Source organism: Lepidochelys olivacea, assembly GCF_965140295.1.
Source record: "Lepidochelys olivacea isolate rLepOli2 genome assembly, chromosome: 1".
Taxonomy (NCBI): domain Eukaryota; kingdom Metazoa; phylum Chordata; order Testudines; family Cheloniidae; genus Lepidochelys; species Lepidochelys olivacea.
The window spans coordinates 5,998,500-6,018,110 of NC_140411.1; the positions used below are offsets into that span (position 1 = coordinate 5,998,500).

Here is a 19,611-nt window from a genome sequence, read left to right on the forward strand (position 1 = left end):
TATTCATGTTGACTTTGCTGGCCCCCTTGAAGGAAGCATGTCCTTAGTGGTGGTAGATGCCCATTCTAAATGGCCAGAAGTCTCCAGAATGCAGTCCACTACTGCAGAGAGTACTATCCAAAAACTACGGGGACTCTTTAGTCGTTTTGTTCTGCCAGAACAACTTGCGAGTGACAACAGACCACAGTTCATCTCTCAGGAGTTTCAAAAGTTTATGAAGGCAAATGGGATACACCACATCACGACAGCACCATATCATCCATCGACCAATGGATTAGCTGAAAGATTTGTGCAGACAATGAAACAAGCTTTGAAATCAGCAAGGAGACAACACTCCAATGGCTGGATCTTTAGCTAGGGTGAACCCAGGGTTATGGGGCAAAATAATCCCTGGGGTTTAGCCGGGAATGGAGGCAGTCTACCTTTCTTCTCTAGTTTAGTGTTTGTTTTATTTAGGAAATGTTCTTATAAAGGGGGGGAGGAATATGTTGTGTATTTGGTTGTCATGGTAATAGCAGCTTGTTGTTGCTATGGCAACTGAGTTAGATTATTAGGGGGTAGCCCAGCCAGTTTGGGCTGGTTTGGTTAGTTCAGGGTGTGGAAAATAAATGGCTGCTTTCATGGCTCACAGCTCTCTGTGTCTCAAGTGATTCCTTCCTCAACTGCTGCTCCCAAGGATACAACATGGCTGAGTGCTGCATCTGTGGCCTCAGCCCAGTTCTGCCTTCAGGGATCCTTCTCTGGACCTTTCTTTTTATGGCTGCTGCTGCTCTGCCTCCAGCTCAGCTTGAGCTACTGCATCAGGTTTGCCGCATTTTACTGCTTTAATAGCCCCAAATAACTTAAAAACTAACCTAAAAGTAGCGCAATCTCTTTCTTGAAACACAGGGTTTTTTATAATAAATGCAATGGTCTATACATCAAGTAACAAATGAAACGTTTTGTTAGATACCTTCCATAGATCTGATTTACAAAAGAAAAGAAAAGAAAAGAAAAGAAAAGAAAAGAAAAGAAAAGAAAACAAAAGAAAAGAAAACAAAAGAAAAGAAAAGCCCCAGAAGGAGTTTTTCCACATAATCTACAAATCTATGAGATGACAATCAAATTGAAAATCAAACCCCCAGTATTTGTATTGAATCCTGATTGATGGGTGGCTGGTGTTTTAAAGAAAAAATAGCAAATTATGTTGTTAAAAATTGCCTTGCCCAAGGGAGCCCAAAACTTATGTTGCGTAAAAACAACAATAACATTATTATATTATTTATTTCTAAATACATTCAATGATGCTAGCCAATGTGCATATTCTGAGTTGCATTATATTGTTACTGTTAGTCCCTAAAAGGCAACGTTTCCTCTTCGGTGTCTTCACTGGAAGTAGGATGCTTCTGCTTCTGGTCATACATATCAGCAGTAAGCAGTGCAATCATTCTTTCATTGGTGCAGACTCTTCATAACAGATTTTGTATCATTGTATAGATGCAAAAATGAGACATCAGCCAATCTAGGTTGTGAAAGACTCAGGAAGGCAAGCGATTCAATCACCTGGACATATAGTGACAATCTCTGTTTCATCTGTTTCACAAACTGCCCTCAAATTCAGAGTAATGTGGTCCAGTTCTCAGAAACACATCGTTTCAAAACTCTCACCAAGAAGCTCTACTAGAATGCCCTCAATTCCTGCAGCACCTTTCCTGTATTAACATTTTCCAACCGTAACATTGAGTTTATCCTCCAGGCTTCAAGAAGGACTGGACGTAGAAAAATCAGGTATATTTCAGCACTGTCCTTACTTTATTGTCTTTGGCTATCAGAAAGCATGGCTTCAGTTTGTCAAACTGAACAAGATACCGGTTCAAACAGGGTATAATGGAAAGCCACCTTGCTTCAGAAAACTACCGTATCTTCTGTTGGTTTGAAAGTCATGGAAAGAACAAGTGACAGGGTTTCTGGGGCTGAGGGCTGATAGATGACACTGAGAGAGATCAGCTGATGGTGAGAAAGTGGAAACTTAGCAGCAGAGAGATCAGTACTTGGTGATACAGTGATAAGAGGTTAGGTGTGAGGAGCTTCTCAGACTTGAACTTCCACAGTGCTGAGCTCAGCCAAAGGAGAACAGAGCACCCTTGATTAACAAGATATACTTTCACCCTCTTGTCACGAAGGCTTAAAATCAGTGGCACCAGGTAATCCTATTTTGCAAGTGTACTTACGCAATTTCTCACGAAGCTCGAAGGTTTTGGCCCCATAAATGATAGGATTGAACATGGAGAGAAGGAGGTAATATAGGCTGGTCAAGATGATGTGAACCTGGAGAGCAATTCCCTGACCAAACTGGCATGTCACAGTGGAGAAGAGGAAGGAAGGGTAAGACATTTTCATCACACCGATATGGTCTGTGCAAGTGCTGAAAGATTTCTGGTGGGCTTTCTTGGAGGATATTGTGATGAACAGACCATAGGAAAGGGCAATACGTGTCAGGTCTAACATGATGATTACAATTGCTATTACCAAACCGTACATCCTGTTGACTGTAATGTCGCCACACGACATCTTCACCACGGCCATGTGGTCACAGCACGTATGTGGGATAATGTGGTTGGCACAGAATGGCTGCCTGCTCAGGAGCAGGGGCATGGGAAGAAGGAAGAGAACAGCTCTTATCAAACCCACTAGCCCTAGCTTAGCTATTCATGCGTTGGTGATGGCAGTGGCATATCTCAGAGGGTTACATATGGCGACACAGCGATCAAAGGCCATTGTCATGAGGGTGGCTGAATGTGTCACAGAAGCCACGTGAATGAAGAACATCTTCGTGAGGCAGCCACCCACAGTAATACCTTTCAAATTGAACCAAAATATGCACATTGAATTTGGCATGATGGAAGTAGATGTGCCGATTTCTGTGAGTGCCAGCATGGAGAGCGGCAGGTACATCGGCTTGTGCAGAGTCTGCTCCTTGGCTATAACATAGAGAAGCATGAAATTTCCCAGCAGGCCCATAAAGTAGAAAATAGAGAAAGGGACGGAAATCCAGACGTGAGCAGCTTCCAAGTCAGGGATGCCCATTAGAAAGAATGCTGAAGCGTCAAAGTGTGTGAGGTTGAAAACTGCCATGAGGTGGTTCATGTGTCAGTCAGGGTCAGAAATGGTCAAGGTGCCTGTGAAGGACAGCCAGTGGGTGCTGGGAGAGGGGTGGGGGGTTTACACAATTTATAACAAACTGTAGAGCAAATATTTAATACTTATTACCAATCTAGAAAGGGGGTGTTGAGCAGTGATGTGGCAACATATGCAGGTGGCACAAGATTATTTAGGTCCTAGTCAAGTCCAGAGAAGTCCTCAGAGAGAGCTAACCAAGCCAGGTGAATGGGCAGCATAATGGAAGTTGAAAAAGTTTGGGATTGTTACCTTACAAAGAAGATCAATTAGAGGGGAGATGTGAAAATCTATAAAATACTGCCTGGTAGAGAGTAGATTGAGACTGTGTTCTCCATGTCTCCTAACACAAGATCAAGAGGACATTCAATTAAAGTGAAACATGGCAAATTCAAAACCAATAAAAAAAGAGTGCTCTCTTGACTCAATGCCTACTTAAACTGAGAAACTCATTGCAACAAGAGGTAGTTGAGGCCATGGGCTAAGTGAGACTTTGTGCTCAACAGAATGGGCAGGAAGGCCATAAAGCTATTGGTGTTTAGGGCAACAGGTCTGCACCTCTGTTACCTCCTGTCATAAATATAAAGGGAAGAATAAGCACCTTTCTGCATACAGTGCTATAAAATCCCTCCTGGCCAGAGGCAAAATCCTTTCACCAGTAAAGTGTTAAGAAGCTAAGGTAGCCTGGCTGGCACCTGATCCAAAATGACCAATGTGGGGACAAGATACTTTCAAATCTGGAGGGGGGGAAAAGGCTTGTCTGTCTGTGTGATACCTTTGCCGGGCACAGATCAAGGATGCAAGCCCTCGAACTCCTCTAAAGTTAGTAAGTAATCTAGCTAGAAAATGCATTAGGTTTTCTTTGTTTTGGCTTGTGAAATTCGCTGTGCTGGAGGAATTATATTCCTGTTTTTGTGTCTTTTTGTAACTTAAGGTTTTGCCTAGAGGGATTCTCTATGTTTTGAATCTGACTGTCTGTAAGATTATTTTCATTCTGATCTTACAGAGCTGTTCTCTTGTCTGTTTTTGTTCTTCTAATAAAGTTCTGTTTTTTAAGAATCTGATGGGTTTTTTTGGGTCTTAAAAATCAAGGCTGGTTTGTGCTCATCTTGTTTATTCTCAAGCCTCCCAGGAAAGGGGGTGTAAGGGCTTGGGGGGATATTTTGGGGAAAGACGTCCCCAAGTGGGATCTTCCCTGATTCTTTGTTAAATTGCTTGGTATTGGCAGCATACCGGGTTTTAATCTAAAATAAGCTTAGGGGGGCTTTCATGCTGGTCCCCACAACTGTACCTAAGAATTCAGAGTGGGGAGGGAAGCCTGACACCTTCCTTGTTTCTTTTGGTGAGACACTTTCTGACAGGCACCCAGCTTTGTCTGAGGCATAAGTTACAGATGTTAGCAGACAAATGTAAGAAGAAACATGTGTCAGCAACTCAGCTGCTAACCCTTCTCATGCCTGAATCTCAATGACGTTTGCAGATGACAAAAATTGGGGGATTGTAAATAATAAAGAAGACAGGTCACAGATTCAGAGCAATCTGTAAGAAGGAATAATTAGCTAAACATGAATTTCAAGTGTGGCCTTGTGGCCGAAAGAGCCAATGTGGTCCTTGGATGGTAAAAACTGGAATCTCAAGGAGAGTTAGAGAAGTTATTTTACCTTTGTATTTGGCACTGGTGTGGCTGCTTCTTGAATCCTCTGTCTAGTTGTGGTGTCCCCAGTTAAAACTGGATGTTTATCGTCGGAAGAGTTTTCAGAGAGGGGTCACAAGAATTAGTACAAATTAGAAAACATGCCTTGTTGTGATAGATTCAAAGATTTGAATCTGTTTAGTTTAATCAAGATGGTTAAGGGGTGACTTGATAACTGTCGGAAACGATATACACTGTGAACTAGTATTGAATAATAGGCTTTTCAGGCTAGCATACTGAAGTGTAACAGCAAAAAGAAAAGGAGGACTTGTGACACCTCAGAGACTAACAAATTCATTTGAGCATAAGCTTTTGCTATAAGCTTTTGTGATGAAGGGAGCTGTAGCTCACAAAAGCTTATGCTCAAACAAGTTTGTTAGTCTCTAAGATGCCACAGTCCTCCTTTTCTTTTTGCAGAGACAGACTAACATGGCTGTTACTCTGAGAGGTGTAACACAATCCAATATCTGGAAATTGGAGTTAAAGAATTTCTGATTGGAAATAAAGTGTACATTTTAAATGGTGTCAGTTAATTAAGCATTAGAACAATTTTCTATTCATGAGTATGTTGAATTTAACCATAATTCTCAGGTGACAGCTCTGCCTTGGAAAATGTGCACTCGGTGTGTATTTCATGAACCTGAGGGATCCCATAAGGCGCTGCATGCAAAAAAGTTTTAGGTGAGAAAAATAATAACTTCGCCCTGTCATAAATATAAAGGGAAGGGTAAACGCCTTTAAAATCCCTCCTGGACAGAGGAAAAATCCTCTCACCTGTAAAGGGTTAAGAAGCTAAAGATAACCTCGCTGGCACCTGACCAAAATGATCAATGAGGAGACAAGATACTTTCAAAAGCTGGCAGGAGGGAGAAAAACAAAGGGTCTGGGTCTGTCTGTATGCTGCTTTTGCCAGGGATAGAACAGGAATGGAATCTTAGAACTTTTAGAAAGTAATCTACCTCGGTATGTGTTAGATAATGATTTCTTTAAATGGATGAGAAAAGAGTTGTGCTGAATAGAATGACTATTCCTGTCTGTGTGGGTTTTTTTTTAACTTAATGTTTTACCTAGAGGGATTCTCTATGTTTTGAATCTAATTACCCTGTAAGGTATCTACCATTCCGATTTTACAGAGGTGATTCCTTTACTTCTATTAAAAGTCTTCTTGTAAGAAAACTGAATGTTTTTTCATTGTTCTAAGATCCCAGGGTTTGGGTCTGTGGTCACCTATTCAAATTGGTGAGGATTTTTACCAAACCTTCCCAGGAAGTGGGGTGCAAGGGTTGGGAGGTTTTGGGGGGGAAAGACATGTCCAAACTATGTTTCCCAGTAAACCAAGATAAAGTTTGGTGGTGACAGTGGAAATCCAAGGGTAAAATAATTTTGTACCTTGGGGAAGTTTTAATCTAAGCTGGTAAAAGTAAGCTTAGGAGGTTTTCATGCAGGTCCCCACATCTGTACCCTAGAGTTCAGAGTGTGGAAGGAACCTTCACACACCCCATAAAATCTTTGCACTAAGGATGAATGTACAACCCTCACCATTCATAACTAACAGAGCTGGCTAGCAAATCCTCCCAGAGCATCCTGGGTTTAACATCTGTCTCACACTGGCCCACTGTGTCAGTCAGCTACCAGTGGTTCCTGCATGTGGCAGCTGTATTGATCTAGGCCCTCACATGTCCCATTGTTGCCCGCTCTCATTATATAATGTGCATAATTCTCAGCCTGTGAGTTTTTCCTGAGCAGCAGTCCTTGAAACACCATGTACTGTGTATGGGTGTAATAAGAGAAGCAGCATAGGTTCCTCAGCATTTGCGACCTGTGTGTAGATTTCTGACCAGTATGTCACTCCTCCCTGCCAAGGGAGCCGGTTTGATGGGAGTCATCTCACCCCCTGCAGAAGAAGAGTTGTGGGGAGCGTGGGGCAGCTCGGAGGTTGTGGAATCCACAGGTGACTGAGGTGTATGGAGAAGACACTGGCAACAAGTATGATGTTGGAAGCAAGGCAGCCTGGGATGGGGAGGAGAATTCAGACAGCGGATCCAGGATATGGTAGGAGATTGAAGCAGCTGAGGTGCAAAGATCGGTGGTTCTTTCCACCAGTGAAATGTCTGAAGTTATGTATATAACTTTCAACAAAAATTGGAAACAAAACCGAGAAATCGGCTGGGGTCTGCTGTTTATACTTAGGAGGTTCGCTAAACTCTCAGGTAGCTCTGTTTGAGTGTGTGGCACCATCTGCTCTAGTGTTGGTGATCACAGGGCCTGGAGAGCCTGAATCACCAGCAAAGCAGTGTGAAACAGGGCCAGCCCAGTTGGGTGGTTAGAGGGGTGCAGCATTTCTCATGGCTCCCAGACTGCACCCCAGGGGTGACAACCCATCCGTCTTATACCCTCTGGACCTCAAATTTAGCCGCAAGGCATCTATGACGCAAGTATGGGGCTAGGGACAGTAGCCCAAAGAGGAGAGCCACATGTAGCAGTTCTTTGATTCCTGTACCACCATGTTCTCACCCATGTTCTCACCGAAGCACGGTCATTTTAGCACGGGAAGAGAGGAAGTAATCACGCAGTCAGTGGAGAAGTCCCGTTGGACTAGCTCTGACCCAGGATATCATAACCCATTTCTACACCAATCTGTGAAAGGTCAACAAAGAAGTGAAATGTGATGCCTCCCTGATGCAGAGAGTAGATTAACCATTACAACAGTTGGTAGCTGTCAGACATAAAACAAGTTAGCACCTCCCAAGGGCCACTGGCAACTACCATTGATGTCAGAATCCTATGAGAAGAAAGCCTTTTACACGCATTTCAGCTTGCATTATTTCAGGATCATGTAATTTGGATGCGACAGAGTGGCACTGATTTTTCAGAGGCGAAGGGAATGGCTATTACAGCTGCATGGGTGGTGTGCAGTGGTACAATGCTACCATCAAGTGAAATGTGTTTTTGGCCCCCAATCTTGTGGCAGCGTTCCCAGTGAGTGCAGGTGGAAGTGCACTACACACAGGAAAGAAATCTATCACCATGTGCTGCACTGAACCGTTCGCAAACTGCATTTTGCTCTGTAAATCTGAGCCCCTGTTATTGGCAGATCATTTCTTCACTCCCAGGGGGGCTCTTAGGCTGAAGTTCTCTACGGTCTATTTTCTGCTTTTCCCGTTGCTCACAGAGTCCAGGGAATTCTATGGGAGTCCTGGGCAACCTGACAGTTCGCGGGGAGTGTTCAGGGGGATCATAAAGGTCGCTGTGCAGCATGTGAAGTGTCAGCCATGTGACATTCACACACTGATTCTCAAGCCTCTGCCTTGCAGTAGCCATAAGGAGATTTCCTTTCTCTGCTGAGCAGGATTGCGGTGACTTGCCTGTTTCTGCATTAAGGTTAGTGCTGAGTTTTTAGTACTCTCGGAAACACCAAGGGATTTACCTGGTCAAATTGGAACTATAAATGTATTGGAAAGAGTTTCGACAAATATTGTGTTTTAAATTTAGTTCCTTTTCTCTTACTGTTTCCTTCTATCTGTCTCAGTAACTTCCTTTTTTTTTTTTTTTTTTTTTGTGCTGTGTGGTTTTTCCTCTGGTTCGCTCAAGTTTTCCAGTTCAGCAATGTCACTGCCCTGTTAGGAAATGCAGCCAAAGCCTCTGCAGTGGGTACCTGTGAACCAGAGAGTTCACAACGAGAATGGGCCACACACTGGCTATATTCTGCTTTCACATTCTGTCTTCACTGGGTCACTCCAGACTGACACTGTCCTCTCTGAGAGCAAAATCAGGGCCCCTGTGTTTTGAAATTCCCAACTTTCATTCCCGGTCTCAGAGCACCCCATGAACTGAAGGGAAACATGAAGGGTTTCAGAAAACATGAAGGGTGTCCTTCAGACTCTTTCAGCACCCTAACAGAATCGCACTTTCTGCAGCAGGACCCAAAGCCGAGATTTTCATAGCCGGGAGCCAAATGTTAAACACTCAGGGTGAATCTGGTCCCCTTTGAGATCAAAGGCCAAATTACCAACAGATCCAGGAGTTCCCCCTAAATCCACATGTAGTGACTTAAATAAATGCCCTGATTTAAATCAGCACTGAGTCTCCAGTGACTTCATGTGGAGCTCTCCTGTGGCCTCTAAGGATGGGTGAGCTTCTTAAGACCCAAGAAGAACTGACAGAAAAGTTGCTGATATCTCAAACTCACAGGCTTAAACCTTCAAAACAAATCGGATAACATTTTTTTCAAGGCGGGAGAGGAGTCTGCTCCCTCTGAGCCCCCGCATCTCTGTTTCTGGAGAGGATGAGAAAATGGGTGAGGGGTAAAGAGGTGGCAAGTTTTGAAGAAATACTTGGACTTGTTGCTCAAGAGCATTTACTAAGTACGGCTGAAGTAAAGCAGTGTCTGTGGGACAAAGATGTAAAGTCTGGGGCTGAGATGGCTTTTTTAGCTGATGACTTTGATTAGACTCAGGTGTCTATTGAGAGCAGGCCACAGAAAGAGGGGTTGACAACTGGTGGGAAGGGAGGGTCCCATTTTGCCCCTGGGAAGACAGTAGGGGGATGGGAGCCTAAACATTCTCTTAGCCAAAAACATTCCTCTAACCCCCATCCCAAATCTCCTGTAAAAGCAGAAGAGCTCAAAAGGTGCTGTCAGTGTAATTCCACTGATCACTTGAGGAATAAATGGCCTGTGCTAGGAGGAAGCAGGCAACCAATAGTTCATGTTAGTTCTGCTGTCCTCACCCCAGAAACTCCCCAAGCAACTGAAACCAATCATACTGGTTTTAGGAGATTAGCCTCTGCAGAACCAGACATGGAGCATGTTAACGCTCTCCAAATGGATGGAGTACTTGAGGCAGAGGGATACAGGAGCTCATATCTCTCTGGTTCAGCGGAATGTGGTCCCAAAGGCCAGGGTGCTACCTGGCCACACGGCAGAGATTGTGAGGGTGGGCGAAAGCAGATTCCTTATACCACTAGGTAAAATCCTTGTGGTGTGGGAAGGTCTGGAAAGTGTTTGGACTGTGGAGTAATGGAACACCTCTTCGTCGACCTGCTCCGTGCTCATGTTTTTTTCTGTGCAGCTCAGCTTAAAGTATTTGCCTGCCACAGGAGTGAGTTTTATCCTGGGACCAGTGAAGGAAAGGGTAAGTTCTCAGGAACTGCTGATAGAATGGGAGAGAGTCTCCTTGATTCTTCTGCAACAGGGGGAAGCCACATGCTTCCAGGCGGGAGGGTGGTTTAGAACAACTCCTGCACTCAAGCTGGAGGAAACATCACATCAGGAAGGGATGGGGTGTAATACCTTCCAGGAAGAGAACTGTCCAGGTTGTTAGCTTCCAGCAGGTCACAGCTGAACCAGAGACAAAGTCTAGGGAGCATAGAGAAATGTGTCCCAGAGGAGAGCCTAGAGAAGGGGCAGGGAATCTCAGAAACCACTGAGGTGAGTGAGGATGCCTGTCACTCTGTAACACACGGAAGCAGGATGCTTCCAAGTATGGGAGGGGGCTGAGACTAGGCAACATGCCCTCAGGCACAGAGGCAGGGGAGATGTTGTCAGTGAGTAAGGAAACTGTCTCAGCTGTTAACTGGCAGAGTTTTGCAGCTGAACAAAAGAAAGATCACTTCCTATGGAGCACACAGAAATGTGTCTTAGGAGGGGGCCCAGAGGAGGAAACTGGGGAAGGAATAGTGGGGGTAGAGGAATGTCTCCCCACTCGTCACTTGGGGCATAATGCCGAGGACACTAGAAGGAAGGCTGCATCAGCATCTGGGAACCCAGGTACACAGACTGTGTCATAAATATAAAGGGAAGGGTCACAACCTTGATGTATGCGGTAACATAAAATCCCTCCTGTCCAGAGGTACAGAGTCCCTTTACCTGTAAGGGGTTAAGAAGGTCAGATAACCTGGTTGGCACCTGGCCAACTGGACCAATAAGGGAAGAAGATACTTTCAAATCTGGAGTGGGGGGAAGAGTTTTTATCTGTGCTCTCTTTGTGTGTCCCCTCTCTGGACACAGAGAGAGACAGAGACCAAGCTGGTAAATCATCTCCTGAAAAGATACTTGAAATGATGCATTACAATTACAGAAATTGTAAGTAAAGGCAGGGAAATACCTTTGTTATCTTTTGTTTTAGATTGTGAATTTTCCATATGCTAAGAGGGAGTTTTATTCTTGTTTTTTGTAACTTTGAAGCTGAGCCCAGTCGCGAATCCTCTGTGTTTTACTTTTTTATTTACTCTGTAAAGTTACCTTCCATCCTGATTTTCCAGGTGTGATTCTTTTACTTAAAAAAAAAAAAAAAAAAAAAAGTTCTCCTTTTAAGAACCTGATTGATTTTCAGGGTCCTAAAACGCCAGGGGTTTGCTCTGTGCTCACTTTGTAACGAATTGGCTAGTATATTTTTCTCAAGCCTCCCCAGGAAAGGGGTGAAGGGGTTTCCGGGGAATATTTTGGGGAAACAAGGGCTCAAAGTGGCCCTTTTTTCCTGGATTTTTGTCTAAATCACTTGGTGGTGGTAGCAATACCATCCAAGGACAAGGAAATGATTTGTGCCTTTGGGAAATTTTTCACCTATGCTGGTAGAAATACGCTTAGGGGGTGTTTCATGCGGGACCCCACATCTGTACCCCAGAGCTCAGGGTGGGGAGGGAACCCTGACAGCCGGTGACCCAGGTTTTGAGAGGGAACTGTGTAACTGGCTTCCTGGAGGGGAGCAGTCCCACAGCTTACTTCTCAGCGACAGAGGAAGGGGTGACGGAGGGTACCCCAATCCAGGTCCCAGTTTTTCAGGACGCTATTTCTGATACTTTTTTTTGAAAATATCTGTGTCTCTTTACATCTAGTTGCAGCTCCAATGCCTGTGATAACGGAAGAATTGAGACCAGGAAGTTGCCAGGTGGTAGTCTGTGAGAATACAAATGCCCCAACTGACAGAGAAGGGGGTGTCTTCCCCCATGCTAGTGAGTCGTGGGAAAGCTGCTGGGAAAAAGTTGTGTCTGATCAAAGGGTAAACACAGCCAGCCCAGGGAGCTCAGATCACCATCCTCTAGGGAAAGGTGGCAAAGAGCCAGCCAATGTGCAGGATCCCCCTGAAAAACTATCTTCCCAGACCCTGAGGCACCAAAATTCCAGAGACACAAATAAATTAATTAAATTACCTTATGGTAAGTCTAGTTCATAGTTAATAGCTGCAAACAGATTTAAATCTGATCATAGCATAGAAACCTGGTTTGCAGTGTCTGAATGGGGGAGCTGTTTGGACGCATCCTTCCCCCCAAAATACTTCCCAAAACCTTGCACCCCACTTCCTGGACAAGGTTTGGTAAAAAGCCTCACCAATTTGCCTAGGTGACTACAGACCCAGACCCTTGGATCTTAAGAACAATGAACAATCCTCCCAACACTTGCACCCCCCCTTTCCTGGGAAATGTTGGATAAAAAGCCTCACCAATTTGTATAGGTGACCACAGACCCAAACGCTTGGATCTGAGAACAATGACAAAATATTCAGTTTTCTTACAGGAAGACTTTTAATAAAAATAGAAGTAAATAGAAATAAAGAAATCACCTCTGTAAAATCAGGATGGTAGATACCTTACAGGGTAATTAGATTCAAAACATAGAGAACCCCTCTAGGCAAAACCTTAAGTTACAAAAAAGATACACAGACAGGAATAGTTATTCTATTCAGCACAATTCTTTTCTCAGCCATTTAAAGAAATCATAATCTAATACATACCTAGCTAGATTACTTACTAAAAGTTCTAAGACTCCATTCCTGGTCTATCCCTGGCAAAGACCCAGCATATAGACAGACTGAGACCCTTTGTTCCTCTCCCTCCTCCCAGCTTTTGAAAGTATCTTGTCTCCTCATTGGTCATTTTGGTCAGGTGCCAGCGAGGTTACCTTTAGCTTCTTAACCCTTTACAGGTGAGAGGAGTTTTCCCCTTCACTTTATATTTATGACACTGCCTCATGGCCTTGAAGGCTGGGTGCCAAGAGAGCGATAACACACCCTGCCTTTGAGCTCGTCGGTGGCTAACCCTCTTGGAGCAAACTAAGGGGGGAGGTGAGACATTCTCTATCACCGGGGAGCATCCTGTAACCGCCATAGTCCTCATTTTCATATAAACATGATTTTACATAGAAAACATGCCTTGTAAGGTATCAGGGAAAGGTTATGATCTGTTGAAATCATGCCTCTATCCATACATGTGTATCATTAATGAATATGGAGTTATGATTATGGTGTTGTATGGTGGTCACTAAAACATGCTGTAAATTGGGGAATAAGTCAGATATTAGCTCTCCAGAGGCAACAGCAAGGAAAGTGACCAATCCCCAGGCAGGGTGTCAAACAACCCATCAAGAGCCCTTGTCCAGCAAGGGAGCTCCAATGCAATGACTCACGTGCACGAAGCCCCACAGCGGGAATTGCTCAACCTTGCTTGGAGAGACTCAGCAATGCCCCCCAGACATGCCTGGACTTGTGCCCCACAAGCACATGGATTGAGGCTATAAAACAGACAGAGCGGACACATACTGGGCCCTTCTCCTGCCCCCACTGAGAAGAAGACAAGACTCCAACAGGGGAGATTGGCCCAGGTTTACACAGGAAACTTGTATATTAAGGACTGCAATATCCAGTGGGGTGAGAAATATCCTTAATCTAGATGTTGCCCAGTCTAATAGGATTGAGAGTTTAGACAGTGTGCTTACATTTCCTTTTCTTTTGGTAACCACTCTGACTTTTTGCCAATCACTGAATATCACTTAAATTCTATCTTTTTACTTAATACATTTGTTTGTAAGGCTGGCTACCAAAGCTAAGGACTGGGGTGACCAACCAGATCACCAGTCCAGATAACACCAGAGGGGAACATCACAGGGTTGCAAAGCAGCATGTAGGTGGACAGGTGGGCAGTGCTGTTGAAATTATTTTTTTCTTTGTGTTTGTTGGTCCAAGGCCAACTTTGGGACCTTTCGTGGTACAGAGTGTGTTTGGGGAGTTTCAGAGTCTCTTTCCCATGGCAAGCCACAGAACTACAATCTGGGTGTCACAAGTTTTACTCAGTTTTGTTTCCATTTGTTGTTGTTCTGTAACTTCAGGCATTTCACTGGTAGAAATAACATTTGATATTTTGTAACAATGTACCCCATATTGTTCATTGTGATATGATGATATGATTATAGCATAATTATGATACAGTTTATGCAAGATGGGTCATGTAAGATGTTATTGGAAAAGTTATGACTTTCTGAATATGGTTATCCTATTTGTATGTATTGATGATTTTGGTCAAAAGTACTGAATTTTGATGACTTCCCTGTATTTCAAATGTAGTTACAAGTGAGTAACGCCCACTAGGGAACTTGATGTCAGTCTAGATAGATGGTTGGGAAGGGCCTATTCAGGGCAATGAGACTTTGGGGGAAACAATAGGCCTTTAGAGAAACTTATCTCCCACCTGGTGAGCCTCCCTGAGAATGCTTCAGACAGACTATACGTAGTGGATGCTATGACTCTAAAAGGCAATGTGACCAGGCCACATAACTCTGGACTCCATTTTGGGGAGTCTGTAATCTTCCCACAAACGAGTCTGGAAACCAAGTTTTGAAACAAACGGTTCCCTCCGTATTCTAGATCTATGGAAAGTAGGGAGTGACATCGTCGGTAGTTCTTCACTCCTCACTCAAGAAGACTCCGAGAATGTTCATAACTATAACATATTTACCATATTATTTTTTACAAATAAGAACGCCCTTGCTGTGCTTTTCTCCCTTTACAGGCACCTTGAGCATTTCTGAGTCATATCGATGCATCAACTGCTTCATGGCACCTTTCAACTTCACCCACTCTGACGCTTCAACTTTCATCCTAATGGGCATCCCTGGCCTGGAGGCTGCCCACATCTGGATTTCCATCCCTTTCTTTACATTCTACATTGTCAGCCTGTTGGGAAATGTCACGCTTCTGTCTGTTGTAGGTAAGGAACAGACTCTGCAGAAGCCGATGTACCTCCTGCTCTGCATGCTGGCACTTACAGACATTGCCACACCTACCTTTGTTGTGCCAAAGGCACTGGGCATATTTTGGTTCAATTTGAAAGGCATTACTGTGGCTGGCTGCCTCACCCAGATGTTCTTCCTCCACACGATTTCTGTGATGCACTCATCCACCCTCGTGACAATGGCCTTCGATCGCTATGTTGCCATATGTAACCCTCTGAGATATGCCACCATCCTCAGCAATGCACAAATAGCTAAGCTAGGGCTTGTAGGTTTCATAAGAGCTGTTCTCTTCATTCTGCCCCTGCCCCTGCTCCTGAGTCAGCAGACATTCTGTGCCAACCGCATTATCCCCCACACACAATGCGAGCACATAGCTATGGTGAAGATGGTGTGTGGGGACATTAGAGTCAACAGGATATATGGTTTTGTGCTAACGTTTGTAATCAATGGGTTTGACCTGACGTTCATTGCCCTGTCGTATGGTCTGATCATCAGGGCCGTCCTCAGAATCTCCTCTCATAAAGCCCACCAGAAAGCCCTTAACACTTGCACAGCCCACATCTGTGTGATGCTGACATATTATACCCCTACCTTCTTCTCCATTCTTACACACCACTTTGGTCAAGGCATTGCACCCTATGTTCATATCATCTTAGCTGACCTCTATCTCCTCATCCCTCCCATGCTCAACCCTATCATTTATGGGGTCAAAACGAAAGAGCTTCGTGACAAAGTAGTCAAATACACCTGCAGAAGTTCTGCAGACACAAAGTTCACGCAAAGTTCTGCAGACACAAGAGACGATATCTCCTCAGGCCTGCAGTGTCCATCAGGGAACTGTCAAATTGTCAGAGAGTATGTGAACCAGCACTAAGTGGGATGCAGTTTGGGAGGAAGACCAGAAGTTCTGTGAGCGCCATGGTTCCCAGTTACCCCTGGCATAGAGGAAGAGTATGCTCACAAACAATCTGTAAAAAAAGTCAGCCTTCCTTGACTGTGCAGTTCTTACGAGTTGTACTCCTAGCAGAAGGAAAATCCTTTCAGCAGAAAAGGGTTAAGAAGCTAAGGTAACCTCGCTGGCACCTGACCCAAAATGACCAATGAGGGACAAGGTACTTTCAAATCTGGAGGGGGGGAAAGCCTTTGTCTGTCTGTGTAATACCGTTGCTGGGAACAGATCAAGGATGCAAGCCCTTCAACTCCTGTACAGTTAGTAAGAAATCTAGCTAGAAAATGCTTTAGGTTTTCTTTGTTTTGGCTTGGAAATTCACTGTCCTGGAGGACATGTGTATTCCTGTTTTTTGTATCTTTTTGTAACTTAAGGTTTTGCCTAGAGGGATTCTCTATGTTTTGAATCGGACTGCCTGAATCGGTCCATGGGCCTGCATTCACCACAACCCTCCACAGCATCCAGAATGCGTTCACCCGGGGAGGGATATCCTGGCCCACAACACAATTTTTTTCAGGAAGAGGGGCAGACCAGTTGAATAGTCATGACTAAGGTTTTTTGTCACAGATAGTTTTAGTAAAAGTCACCAACAGGTCACGAGGGTCTGCGGGGGCGACTGAAATGGGGAAGATTAAAGCCTCATCAGGAGTATGAGAGCCTGAGCCGCACTTCAGGACGGGTGAGGGTCCAGCACTTACTGCCACTGCAGATAACAGCTCTGTGGCCCCCACTGCAGCCCCAGCACCTCAGAGGTCCCGAGCCCCTGCTGCAGCCCATGTGAGAGAGCTCCACGGCTCCCACTGCCAGTGGCAGCTCAGAGATCTGGGTCCCCACACGGCCAAGAGCCACTTGGAGGGCCACATTCCCCCACCGCCAGAGGTGGCTGAAAGCTGCTGGTTCCTTGGCCACACATGGCAACTGAGAGCTCAGGAGCCTCCACCCGCTGCCCCAGGGCTGAAGTGGTAAATGTCACAGAGGTCTCCGAAAGTCACAGAATCTGTGACTTCTATGACTTAATCTTATCCTTAGCCATGTCTATGAACAACTCTCCGTGGTGAATGGAGAAGTGGTGGAACCCGAGTGACTGAGACAGTGACAATACTTTGTGCAGGAGGCAAAACAATCACTGACTTGCCCCAGACAGTAGAATTGTTCATCCCTGGACTCAGAGTGTCGTCCGGAATTGTTAAGACCTGGAATGTTGTTGCCTCTGTAACACTGTTCAGTGCTTCTCTCCTTGGAGCTCCAAAATTATCAGTGTTGGCAGGCGAGGCAACCTACCAATTCAGCAGTCCTTGATGTTATTCAGAAAGAAAGACCGCAGGCATGGTTCGATGACAAAGGCATCCGGAGAGGTTTATTTCCCCCTAGGCAGAATCCCATCACCCTGAGTATGAGCAAAACGAGTGAATTACCTTATGAAAGTCCTTTTCTGGGTGGTAATACCCCAATAAATCCTTAGAGATCAAGGACTACTGAGGGTAAAGACATTAAGAATGTTGATCTACCATCTCCAAACCGATGGGTTGGTAGAGTGATTTCAAGGAACTGTTCTGGAGACATTATTGAATTCTGTAGCCTCAGATTCCGAACATTACGATCAACTCCTCCTCAACATCCTTTAACCAATCAGGGAGGTGCCTCAAGGCTTCAAGTTTTCGCCCTTTGAACTGCTGTCTCGGAAGTCCTCAGGTAATGAACATAGACCAATAAATTCTTCAATTAAGAAATTGCCTCGAGACTTTGTGAGTGTTTGCTCGAAAAATTTTGCTAAATGCACAGCAGGTACAAGAGAAGGCCGATAATAAAGGGGTCTAGCTGTGAGTGTTCCGACTGGGTGATTGTGTGTTATGGTTACAACCAAGCTTGCTCTTCAGATGATTGGTTCATTGGCAGGGACTCTTTGATGTAGTGAGGCATGTGGGCCCCATCAACTACAAGGAGCACCACCCAGAGAAGAAAAAGAAGACTAAGATAAGAACATAAAAACAGCCATGCTGGTCAGACCAATGGTCCATCTAGTCCAGTATCCTGTCTTCTGACAGGGACCAATACCAATCTTCACACTGAAAGAACAGAACAGGCTGTTCTTGAGGGATCCATCTCCTGTTCTCCAGTCCAAGCATAGGCAATCAGATGCCAGGGATTCCCAGATCATGGGGTTGAATCCCTGAATATCTTAGCCTGCAGCCTATTAATTTCCTTCAGTCATCCCTGGTTCTTCTGTAATGTGAAGGAGTAAACAAGACTTCCACAATTAAATTACCCCTAATGAAAAAAACACAGTAAAAGAACTAAACAAGAGCTTAAGAACCATGTCAAACAAACAGTGAAATATGAAAAGGCATCTTTTAAAAAGTGGAAGTCAAATCCTAATGAGGTATATAGAAAGGACCATAAACACTGCCAAATTAAGTGTAAAAATGTAATAAGAAAAGCCAAAAAGGAGTTGAAGAACAGCTAGCCAAAAACTTAAAAGTTAAGAACAAAATGTTTTTAAGTACATCAGAAGCAGGAAGCCTCTTAAACAACCAGTGGGACCCCATGACAATTGAGATACAAAAGGAGCATTTAAAGATGATAAAGTCATTATGGAGAAACTAAATGAATTCTTTCCTTCAGTCTTCATGGCTGAGGACGTTAGAGAGATTCCCAAAACTGAGCCATCTTCATAACATCAGCTAACAGGATGTTAGGAATCATTAAAAAAGGGAGAAAGAATAAGACAGAGAATATTTTATTGCCTTATATAAATCCATGGTGTGCCCACATCTTCAATACTGCATACAGATGTGGTCTCCTCAACTCAGAAAGGATATACTGGCATTAGAAAAGGTTCAGAGAAGGGTAACTAAAATGATTAGGGGTTTGGAACAGCTCCCATATGAGAAGAGATTAAAGAGGCTAGGACTTTTCAGGTTGGAAAAGAGGAGAAATTTAGCCTTGAAATTGGACGAAGGTTTCTAACCATCAAAGAAGTGAAGTTCTGGAATAGCCTTCCAAGGGAAGTAGTGGGGGCAAAAGACCTACCTGGCTTCAAGATTAAGCTCGATAAGTTTATGGAGGAGATGGAATGTTGCAATAACATGATTTTGGCAATTAATTGATCTTTGGTAAATAGGCCCAATGGCCTGTGATGGGATGTTAGATGGGGTGGGATCTGAGTTACTACAGAGAATTCTTTCCTGGGTATCTGGTTGGTGAATCTTGCCCACATGCTCTGGGTTCAGCTGATTACCATATTTGGGGTCGGGAAGGAATTTTCCTCCAGGGCAGATTGGAAGAGGCCCTGGGGGTTTTTCGCCTTCCTCTGTAGCATGGGGCACGGGTCACTTGCTGGAGGATTCTCTGCACTTGAAGTCTTTAATCCATGATTTGAGGACTTCAATAGCTCAGACATAGATGAGAGGTCTATTGCAGGAGTGGGTGGGTGAGATTCTGTGGCCTGCATTGTGGAGGAGCTCAAACTAGACGATAATAATGGTCCCTTCTGACCTTAATATCTATGAATCTATGAGACTAAGGGGGGATATGATAGAGGTATATAAAATCATGAGTGGTGTGGAGACAATGAATAAGGAAAAGTTATTTACTTGTTCCCATAATATAAAAACTAGGGTCCACCAAATGAAATTAATGGGAAACAGGTTTAAAACCAAGGAAAGGAAGTTCTTCTTCACTCAGCACACAGTCAACCTGTGGAACTCCTTGTCGGAGGAGGTTGTGAAGGCTAGGACTATAACAGGGTTTAAAAGAGAACTGGATAAATTCATGGAAGTTAAGTCCATTCATGGCTATTAGCCAGGATGG

General features: G+C 44.2%; 1 protein-coding gene across 1 annotated transcript; it reads left to right on the top strand.

Annotated features, from left to right (window-relative positions):
• Window positions 1-11,715: 11,715 nt before the first annotated feature.
• LOC311519429 (olfactory receptor 52P1-like) lies at window positions 11,716-15,726 on the top strand (the record flags this gene model as incomplete). The annotated part of the gene is made up of 2 exons (XM_084625911.1): window positions 11,716-11,832; window positions 14,630-15,726. Exon 2 carries the CDS (start codon window positions 14,674-14,676, stop codon window positions 15,724-15,726), a length of 1,053 nt encoding a protein of 350 aa, XP_084482037.1. The 5' UTR covers window positions 11,716-11,832; window positions 14,630-14,673.
• Window positions 15,727-19,611: the final 3,885 nt, after the last annotated feature.